The sequence below is a fragment of the Pteropus alecto genome, unplaced genomic scaffold (genome assembly GCF_000325575.1).
Source record: "Pteropus alecto unplaced genomic scaffold, ASM32557v1 scaffold339, whole genome shotgun sequence".
Classification (NCBI taxonomy): domain Eukaryota; kingdom Metazoa; phylum Chordata; class Mammalia; order Chiroptera; family Pteropodidae; genus Pteropus; species Pteropus alecto.
In genome coordinates this window covers 235,402-245,052 of record NW_006442509.1, presented here as the reverse complement: position 1 = coordinate 245,052, position 9,651 = coordinate 235,402, and the positions used below count along the sequence as shown (strand labels likewise).

The 9,651-nt window shown below is 62.5% G+C and overlaps 1 protein-coding gene and 1 pseudogene across 2 annotated transcripts in view; one reads left to right on the top strand and one right to left on the bottom strand.

Moving 5' to 3' along the window:
• PWP2 (PWP2, small subunit processome component) overlaps window positions 1-9,644 on the bottom strand; it is a 16,225-nt gene extending 6,581 nt beyond the window's left edge. The window contains exons 1-13 of one of the 2 annotated variants that reach the window (XM_025040301.1): window positions 8,221-9,644; window positions 7,156-7,250; window positions 6,695-6,794; window positions 5,890-6,033; window positions 4,985-5,120; window positions 4,486-4,712; window positions 4,047-4,190; window positions 3,145-3,215; window positions 2,557-2,693; window positions 1,933-2,082; window positions 1,599-1,745; window positions 1,170-1,320; window positions 104-284 (exon numbers count right to left, since the gene is read on the bottom strand). In XM_025040301.1, coding sequence (XP_024896069.1) covers window positions 104-284; window positions 1,170-1,320; window positions 1,599-1,745; window positions 1,933-2,082; window positions 2,557-2,693; window positions 3,145-3,215; window positions 4,047-4,190; window positions 4,486-4,712; window positions 4,985-5,120; window positions 5,890-6,033; window positions 6,695-6,794; window positions 7,156-7,250; window positions 8,221-8,381 — 1,844 coding nt within the window. In that variant the 5' untranslated portion in view covers window positions 8,382-9,644. Of the gene's footprint in view, window positions 1-103; window positions 285-1,169; window positions 1,321-1,598; window positions 1,746-1,932; window positions 2,083-2,556; window positions 2,694-3,144; window positions 3,216-4,046; window positions 4,191-4,485; window positions 4,713-4,984; window positions 5,121-5,889; window positions 6,034-6,487; window positions 6,675-6,694; window positions 6,795-7,155; window positions 7,251-8,220 lie in introns of those variants that run through there. The other variant, XM_025040302.1, reaches the window with a different exon arrangement.
• Window positions 3,471-3,590, top strand: LOC112471653 (annotated as a pseudogene).
• Window positions 9,645-9,651: the final 7 nt, after the last annotated feature.

Genomic DNA, 9,651 nt, shown 5'->3' with positions numbered 1-9,651 from the left:
GAGCGCCCTCTGCTGAGCAGGCTCCTGAGCTTCGGGGGGCCGACTCAGAAGGTCGCCCGCGCCCCATGTTCACAGCCCTGCAGTAGACGGACGAGGCACTCACTTCCCCTTGGCCGAGTGCTTGGCGGTGATCTTGTCCAGCTCCCTCCTGCCCGTCTTGAGGTCGTGCCTGCCCTCGATGGAGCCCGTCTGCACGGCGTTCTCAGGGTCCCAGAAGGTGATCTGCGAGTTTAGGGTGGCCACAGCCAGCTCTGCACCGTCGGGGCGGAAGGTCACAGCCAGAGCTGCGAAGAGATGCAGAATCGGGGCCTGAGAAAGGCCCTGGGCTCCACCAGCTGGACCACGGTGCTGCTGGCCCTCATCACTGGCTCCCTGAGGGACCGGTCCAGGGGAGGGTGGGGACGGGGGCGTGTAGGCTCTCCTCGAGAAGCTCCAGGTCTCCAGGGAGGCCCCGGGCCCTAGCACCCGCAGCTCAGAAACATGTGGCTGCACATGTGGACAGGCCCCAGCTGCCGCAGGATGGGCACGGCAGGGCCGAGCAGGACCAGCCTGGTGGGAGGGTGCAGGGTGCGGTCGAGGCCAGGCAGACAAGAGTCACACAGAGGTCACGGCAAAGGCCGTTCCAAGAAAACTGCAGGACAGACTGGAAACAGAGTAAGTGGAGGTGGAGGTCGGTGCAGAGGCCCCACGAGGACGTGAGGCGCCGGCCACTGAGCCCAAACCGAAGCCAGGCGGCGGTAAGCGGAGCGCCCCGCAGACACCTGCGAGTCCCGCGGCCAGCAAACATGTTTGGGACCAGACAGCAGTCGGTCTCGGCTCTGACCAATCCACGCTGCCCGCAGGGGACAGCAGCCATGCAGGGGACGCCCACGCCTAGCAAGCTTAAACACAGGCCACGGGACTCCAGGCAGCGGGGCCCACCCAGCCTGGCCATGGGGGGCCTCCCTTACCCAGTGTTCGCGGGGACAACGGTGAACCCACCGGCAAGTGTAGAAAGTGGCAGGAAGCTGCAGCCCCAGCCCCAGCTTGCCCTCCTGGGGGACAGCCAGACACCAAGGAACATGCCTGGGCCACCAACCCGACAGGGGGTCCTGGGGGGAAGAACAGGCACAGAGACCAGGCCTGTCCGGGTCACAGCTCCTGCTGGCCAGATCCGCCACGCAGCTCACCGTCGGAGGTCAGGGTCAGCGTCTCTGTGGTTCTCCAGCTGTCCACCATGTCCCACAGACGTACCGTCCGGTCCCAGGAGGCGCTGGCCAGGACCGACTTCGTCGGGCTAAAGCACAGACCGCTGATGGGACCCTCGTGACCGGACAAGACCTACAGCCATTCACAGGGAGGGTTAAGAGGTGAGCGCCTCGGTGGGCGGCCTGCACTGGACCAAACGTGCAGACTGTGGCTGTGGAGACATGGCCCCTCTGAGCAGCCGAGGCCGTGGAATGGGGGGGTGGGCAGGCCAGGCCAGAAGACACGCACCAGCGGTGACCTCCGCCCCACTGGCTTCCTTGGGCCATTTGGAGGTGCCCTCACAGCATGTGGCGTGTGGCCCCCACCCACCCGGCCCCCTCAGAGCACGCCGCCTGGGATGAGCGGCTGACCTCCAGCAGCCGGCCCGTCTGCATGGACCAGATGAAGATCTCGAAGGAGTCCTGGGCCCCGGCAGAAACGATCTCCCCACTCGAGTCCACTGCCACGCAGGAGAACTGGGTGGGCCGTGGGGACGTGAAGGTGCGGAAGTTCCGGTATGCCGTCCTGGGCTGGTGTCGCCGGCCCTGGTCCCTGCCACCTGCCACCTCGTGCATTCCTGGGGCCCCAGTGCTAGGGCTTCACCCCCGAGCCTCTGCCTCCACCGCGTGCTTCCCAACAAGCTCGGACTTCAACCCGCCTCTCACAGCACAGCAGAGGGACGACCTACTCTGAGCCGCAAGGTCACCTGTGAAGGTCAAAGGCCCGCACGGTCCCATCCATGGAAGAGGTCACGATGACGTAGCCGGTGGTGGTGAAGGTCACACCGGTGACCCCGCTCGAGTGCTCCGTAAAAGTGATGAAGCAGAAGCCACTGAGGGTATTCCACACCTTGACCTACGGTGGGGGGCGCGTGAGGAGTGGTGGGCCCAGGCAGGGACCCCCCACATACATGGGTCCCATGTAGGTACCCAGGTGTGGGGAGGCCGTCTGCCCGTCTCCCTCACCCCATGAGAAACATCTGGAGGGTTATGGAGGGCTCTACGGCACCCCAGGAAGTGCAGCAAGCACCCACCCACATCAGATGGCAGCTGCTAGTACCATAGACCCCTCAGCTAAGCAACTGCAGATGCACAGGACCCTGAGCCAAAAAAGCGGACGGACACCTGAACCCTCTCTACACAGACCCAGCTAAATTCACCAGCCCAGACGAAGCCAGGGCTCCAGGTTGAAGGCTGCAGCCAGGGCCTGGCCACAGTGTCCCAGCGCCCCGGCCAGGAGGTGAGGATAGGATGCCCACAGCTCCTCCCACCCAGGCCACGCTCCTCCTTCTCCACTGACCAGCCCAATCCCAAAGCGGCACAGCCCCACCTTGCCGTCGTCCCCGCCGGTCACGATGTACTGCCCATCGGGGGAGTAGGCCAGGGACACCATGCTGTTGGAGTGCCCCTGCTGCTTGAGCACGTAGGACTCACTCTGCCACTCCCACACCAGCAGCTGGCCCAGGCCTGCGGAGCACACGGGGCGGGGGGCTGGGGACCACACACGACGGCTGGCCCTGCAGGCCGGGGGCACTGACTGCTCGAGATTCCGGGTAGGCTTGTGTGGCCCTGACTCATGCTGCTACCTTGATCGCCCGTCCCACCAAGGCAGGCACCTGCCACAGCCTTCCACCCATGCGAGGGGACCCAGTGAGGAGAGCCAACCTCCTGAGTCACCTGTGGGCAGGGCAGACCCACTGTGTGGCCTGCTGCAGCCCGCCAGGAGTGCCTTTGTTCTGCGAGTCCCACTGACCAGTCCTCTGCGCGTGTGCCACCCACTGACGTGCCCTGCCCGCATGGCCCCGCTCACGCCCATCTCCTAGGGCCGGGGGCCGCGGTGGGACCACAGGCAGGCATCTGAGCGCGGGACTACCGACCCGTCCTCACGACCCAGCCACAACCCAGCGGAAAGACAGACCTGAGCAGCCCAAAGCGATCCAGTCCCCGGAGCTGTTGATGGCGACGGACTCGACCCTCTGATCTGAGATGCTGAAGGAAAAGCGGGAAGCAGGGCTGGTGAGCTCAGGAAGAGCCCCACCCCACCCTTGGGGCGCCTGGGCCTCCCCTCTGCCTACCGGCTCAGGGGCGCAAACAACTCAACACACTTAAAGCCAGAAAACCCAGGGCGGTGCCCGTGTTCAAAGCCACGAGGCTGTATGATTTTATGAAACTGGTATTTTCATTTTCTCTATGTCCCAAAGATGCAAAACAGAAGGGGAAGAACAAAAATGAAAAATAAAAATGGTCTGCGGCCCACGCCACCCTGAACACGCCCGGTCCCGTCCGATCCCGGAAGCTCAGGAGGGTCGGGCCTGGTCAGTACTTGGATGGGAGACCGCCTAGGAAGGCCAGGTGCTGTAGGCGTAAAAATAAATAATAAAATAAAAAGACAAAAAATAAGGGATTGTAAGCTGACGAGGTACTTGCAATCTGTGAGGTCAACCAAGGGTTGCCTCACCTAAGAAAATAAAATAAAAATAATAAAATAAATAAAATAAAATAAAAAAGTAAAATATAAAATAAAATGAAATAAAATAAAAAATAAATGACACGACCCCACACATGGGGCCAAAGCCCAGGGTAGGAGACTGTGTGTCTGAGCTGGGGACTGGGACAGCATCACCTGAGTTCCCTCCAATCCCTCGCCACCTGGCCAGGACGAAGATGAGGGCCGGTGTCTCAGGAGGCCGCCTGTGTGGCCACCCCGGACTCCAGGGCCAGCGGTACGGGCGGGCACAGCACGGCCTCTGCCCGCTCTGCCATCGGCCTGGCAGACTCGCGCGCGCGGGAAACCACAGCCGCCAGAGCAGAGGCGCCCACCTCAGGGAGTGGATGAGGCTGAACTCCGGGAGCTCGTGGAGGTGGAAGATTCCAGAAGCAAAACCAGTGACCAAGAGGTGGGTCTTCTTGTGATACGCCGCAGCTGTCAAGTTGTTAAAATCTCCTTCTTTATTGAAAAAGTACCTACATTGACAGGGGAAAGAGCAGTTGTGGAAGGAGGACCAGAGGGCTAGGCTGGTCACATGGCCCCGCCCGGGACCCATGGGCCACGCAGGCGGCAGCCCTGACCGCACTGCCCCTCGGCCCCTCGGACACCCCGCTGCTTTGTGCCCGTGGCTCTGCCCTCCTAAGCCTCCCCAGCCTGCAGAGGAACGGCCTGGTCACCGTGCCTCTGGGTCCTCACCCGATGGCCCGGGTCCCTCTGAGGCCCAAGAGCCCACAGGAGCACCCCAGTTTATCCCGATGGGTGGGGACCTACTTGGCCAGCCGAGAGTACTTCACTTTGCCCTGCTGGTCTTCCGTGGCCGGCACGGCTTCCCCTCGGATGGTGGTCTCCTGCGCCCCGTCCTCCTCGTCCTCGTCCCCCTCCTCCTCCCTCCGCAGCAGGTCTGCCTTCCAGCCCCTGGGGGGTTTCAGCCTCAGGCCCTCCGGAGGGGTGTCACACTGCCACACACACAGGGCCCCGTCCTGGCTGAGCGTGTATAACTGCAGAGAGACACACACAGGTGGCTGTGGGTCACCCTGATCCGCAGCCCACACCGAGCACAGGCGGCCGAGACAGGAACGCTGTCTTAGCCACGCTCCTTCCGCCGAAGCCTGCCCCTGTGCAGTGGGAGGGATGACTCCCAACGGGCAACCCGCGGCCACTGCCGAGTCCCCAGCAGACCCGCGAGGACCTGGGGGGAGGGCCCAGCACCCTAGTTGTGGCTGTGACTCAGGACACAGTGACTCCAGGGGTCCTGGGTGCAGGGACGTACATCTAGGCTGCTGGATTCAAAGAAGCAGGCCACCACGGCGTCCTTGTGTCCCCCTAGTGCGTAGTAGATGAGGTTGTCCCAGCGCTCGGCCCCAAACACCCACGTGGACATGTCTTTGCTTCCCACTGCAAAGCACCTGGACAGAAAGGACACAGCTCATCCCTGGGGCCCCCAGCCAGTGCCGCCCCAAGCCCAGGGCAGACTCCAGGGTGACACGTGGAGACAGTCAGGGGTGCTGACTGAATCCATCTGTGCATCTCCTGGGACCAGGAGTCTTGGTGGATGTGTGTCACTGTCCTTCCTCAAAAAGCAGTCTCTCGCAGGGGACAGCCAGAGAAGCACCGAGCACTGACCCGCGAGCCCTCGGTGCTGCCTAGGGAGCCTGCTCCTCACACCTTCCCGACCCACCAGAGACCCCATCAGAGCGAACTCTGCTTATGGCAGAAACAGAACCCGTTGGGAACAGCCTCTGCCTCTCTGAAGAGGGGGGAGGCCTGGCCTTGGGGCAGCCCGCCTTTCCTCCACAGACCCCCCGGTCCCGCTGACCACTGCCTGCTGGCCCTCAGAGGACAGGCAATCCTGGCACCCAGGCTGGGAGGAGCCACCAACGCCAACCACGGCTCCGCAGACTTGGCGGCATGAACTCGGCCCACACGCTGAGACAGAGTTCATCAGGGATCAGGTTCTGCTCCCTGGTTTCAGTGGCCAATGGCAGGTGGTGTGGACCCAACCCACCCACCCCCCCGCCACCCCTGGGAGCCTGCCCTGCATCCCGCCCTGCATCCCGCCCCCAGGGGGCTCAGGACAGGCCACTGCAGAAACTGCGGGGTGCAACAACAGTCACCCTGCGTTTCACCACAAGTGGCTGGGTACAGGTGTCCCTTTCGGCCCATCCCTGGCCTCACCGGGAGTCATCTGTCCAGTCAATGCACGTGGTCTCATCATAGGGTCCAAAGTAGGTTTTGTCCAGGACGAAAGCGTTGAACTCTCGCTTCCTCCCAGGGGCGTGGTACATCTGAGCGATGTTGCCCTTCGTGACAACAAACTTCCTATGGCAGAAATGGGAGCCATTGATACTAAACAGCGGCGAGGCCTGAGGCCAGCCCGGGGCCTCTGGGAGGACAGCCTATCTGCTCTGAGGCCAGTTTCCTGCGACAGGCAAAGTTGGGGGCCTGCCTCTCATCCGCCCCGAGTCCCTTCTTCTCCTACAGGGATCCAGGCCAAAGGAGGCCGGTGGACAGTCAGGGAAGAACTGGACACACCGTGCGGGCCCCGCCACACCTCTGCGCAGAGCAGAGGCCCCACCGGCCAGTCACCAAGGCCAGGACAAGCTCAGACAGCCCTCTGGGTGCAACCGAGAGGAAGAGGTGGGCCCTGCATGACAGCGCCCCGGGGCGCTGGATGCCGCTCTAGGGGGTTTCTGAGTGGGACAGGGGTGGGCTCACGGCCAGCACCTGGAGCCGCCCCTCCAACGCACAACTGGGCCAGCGAGGGGTGACCAACCTGGGAACAAGCTCTCTTCCCCTGGGGCCTTGAACCTGCCCACAAAACATGCTCCTCACTGTGAGTCTGAAGCCCAGAGCTCCGTCACAGCCCCGGGAGGGCCACGCCCGCTGGAACAGCAGCCCTGGAGCAGGAGAGGGGAGGGGCCGCCTGTGTGCCACCCTGCGGAGCGGCACCCTGGGCCTTGGCCCTGTCCGGGCCCCGTACCTGCCATCAGGGGAGAAGCAGACGCTGTGCACGGAGCCCTTGAAGTGGAAGCGGTGGAGCACGGACCGGCACACCAGGCTGACCAGCAGCGCCTCGCCCCCTGCAGGGAGCGACATTAGCGAGCACGCGGCCACCGACACGCAGCTGCAACGCAGTGAGGTTCTGCGCGCTTCCACTACGGGCAGCAGGACTCCGCAAAGCGAGCCCCCCGCGCAGGAAGCCCAGCCCCCCGATGCCAGGGGCACAGAGCAGGGGCAGGGCCCGGGCACACCCACCCACACGCGCCCACACGCCAGGGCCCCAGATGAGGACGCGCCCAGCGGGGAGGACTGGGCGGGCCGAGACCGCCAGCAGGACCTGGGGTCAGCCTCGTCTACCTGACGCCCACACCCACCCCTCCCACCTATGTCATCGGTCACCACCCTGGGCCACCGTCTCCTCTCCTGGCCTAGAGCAGTTACCTTCATCGACGATGATGGCGAGGCGGCCGTCCGGGGACAGCCCCACACACTTGACGTTGTACCGAGTGGCCAGGGGCAGAGTGTTGGACTTGTTGCTGAGAGAAAAAACCAGAGCCATGCAGTTGGCCTCGTGTCATCAGAAGGGAGGCTGGGCTACCAGCCCGCGTGCCACCATGACACGCCCCTCCTGTCTGGTGGCACCGCTGAGCCAGAGCTCATCACTAATCCTCAATCCCTGCTGAAGGGACGGGAACTAAGACGACGTCCCAAAACCTCAGAAATGGGCTTTGGCGACGTCAGCTCTGCCTCTGGGCCCGCATCCCAAGAGGATTCTGCAGACGTGTGAAGCTGGACACCGGGGAACACGCCAACTGCCCGACAGAAGGGACTAACCACAAGGACAGCACGTTGACGAAAAACTGGTTTTACAGAAATTGGAAAATGTGCAAAATGGAAAAACAAGTAACCATTGGGTTAGATTCGGATTTCATTCTTTACTTTCCAAATTTTCTTCAACAAACGTTGATTGCTACTCTAGAGAGCCCCTGTCAGATGTCGTTTAAACAACAGACAGTAACGACCGCGCCAGCAGCTGGCCCTGGGCACTGCCCTAGGGACAGTGAGGCCTGCAGAGAGGGGCAGGGGCCCAGGCAACCTCTGCGACAGGGGGCTCTCCACAGGCCGCAGCGGTCTGGGGGTGACGGCCGTTCAGGAGTCCCCTCCTTCAGAAAGGAGCGTGTCCGGTGCTGGGTCAGGACACTGGGAACGGAGCGTGGAGCACTGCGCCACCAAGCGGGGTCCAGGGTGCTTCCACGCCCCCAGTGCCCTGCCCACAGCTTAGCGAGTGACCCGGGACGTCTGCCTTGAAAGTGACAACACGAGCTTTAGCTCAGGAACTAGAGGCAGAGGCTGGGACACCACAACCACCTCCACTACGGACCCGCCGACTCAGAACCCTGTGACCTTAATTAATGGGGTCCTGTAAGAGGAAACTGAAGAAAACACCGGATTTCTACAAGCGAACGACAATGCTCGCGACTGTTAGCACCGCTGCAGCATACTCACTTTTTAAGGTCGAACACAGTGATTCTATTTCCCACGGGGCTGATGACTGAATTTCCATCGCACGTAAAGTTCAAGTTGCCACGCCGATACACCGTCCCCAGCAAATTTGAAAACTGGAAAGAAAACAGAGTCTCAACTCCAGAAAGAGCTAAGTGAGGCATCCGGGCAAAGAGGTGGCGCGGAGTCCCCGCAGGGTCCCTGACCCTCCCGGGTCCCTCTGGGCATCCCCTGGGACGCTTCCTGGGCACCCACGTGGCCCAGCCCTGAGAAGAGGAAGGAGAGCCCCCGGCGCCCGCCAAGCGGGGGGGAAGGCCACCGTGAGCACCGGGGAGGTGTTTGCCGGGTGGAGGGGAGGACAGGACCCATGCGTCAGGGAGAGAAGCTGCAGCAGTACAACAGGGCTCCAAGGGCACCTTGGGTTCAAGGCGTCCTGAACAGAGGGGCTGCCGGCATCGCACTTATCAACTCGTTCATTGACCGACCGCCACATGTGAGTGCTCCCTGGAGAGCCGTGTGCACGGTCTCTGCCCCCAGTGCCCTCGGTCTGCCCAGAGGCCGGGCACTTGTAAGATGGACATAACTACAGAGCGTGTGCAGACCCCAGTGGCGGGAGAGGGGGAGGGACTTCAGCAGGTGGTCAGGGAAGTGCCCTTGGAGGGACCGCCTGGGCTGGAACCTGGCGAGGGGCCCCAGGGCGACATCCAGAGCTGCAGGCCAGTGAGGCTAGAGGGCGTCAGGGAGGCCCAGGCGGTCTGAAGCAGAGGTTTGCCCCGGTCCAAGTCCCAGTTTTTGAAGACCACACCAGTGACCATGGAGGCCACACCGCCTTCTGTGCTATTCCACATCGAAGGTGACGGTCACCCAACCAGGGAGGTGACCCCAGGAATGGAGAGAGTGGATCAAGTGCAGGCCCGTGCCAGGAGCTGGAAGAAGGAGCCCCTCCTGGTTTGGGTCACAGGGGAGTGTTGGGGAGGACAAGTGTCTCAAGGGCGGGGCGGATCCTACTATGCTTTTCTACTTTATGCTAGAACCGCGCACAGGATCTTGCAGAGGGGTTTGACCTGAACCCCAACGGGGTAAGTTTAACCAACTGCAAAGACGACAGCAACATGTAATTAACAAAATAGTATACAAGGAACAGCTTCGGGAATGAGCCCCCTGCCTCCTTTACTTGTCACGAATAAAAGCAAAAACGTTGTCTTCGAACAGGACTTGTGTTCCTTTGGCTCGGACACTGCGAACCCACTGTGCTCGGTCGCAGCAGCACTCCGAGGGGCTAGTCCGGGGTTCAGTGTGGCGCAGCGGGGGTGTGGGAGGCAGCCGCGGGGGCCCTGCACGGAGCTGGGACCCACCCGGCAGAATGACCCGACCCTGCGGACCGGCCTGGGAGGAACGAGACCAGCAGGTGGCCGCGGCGCAAACTTCCGCAGG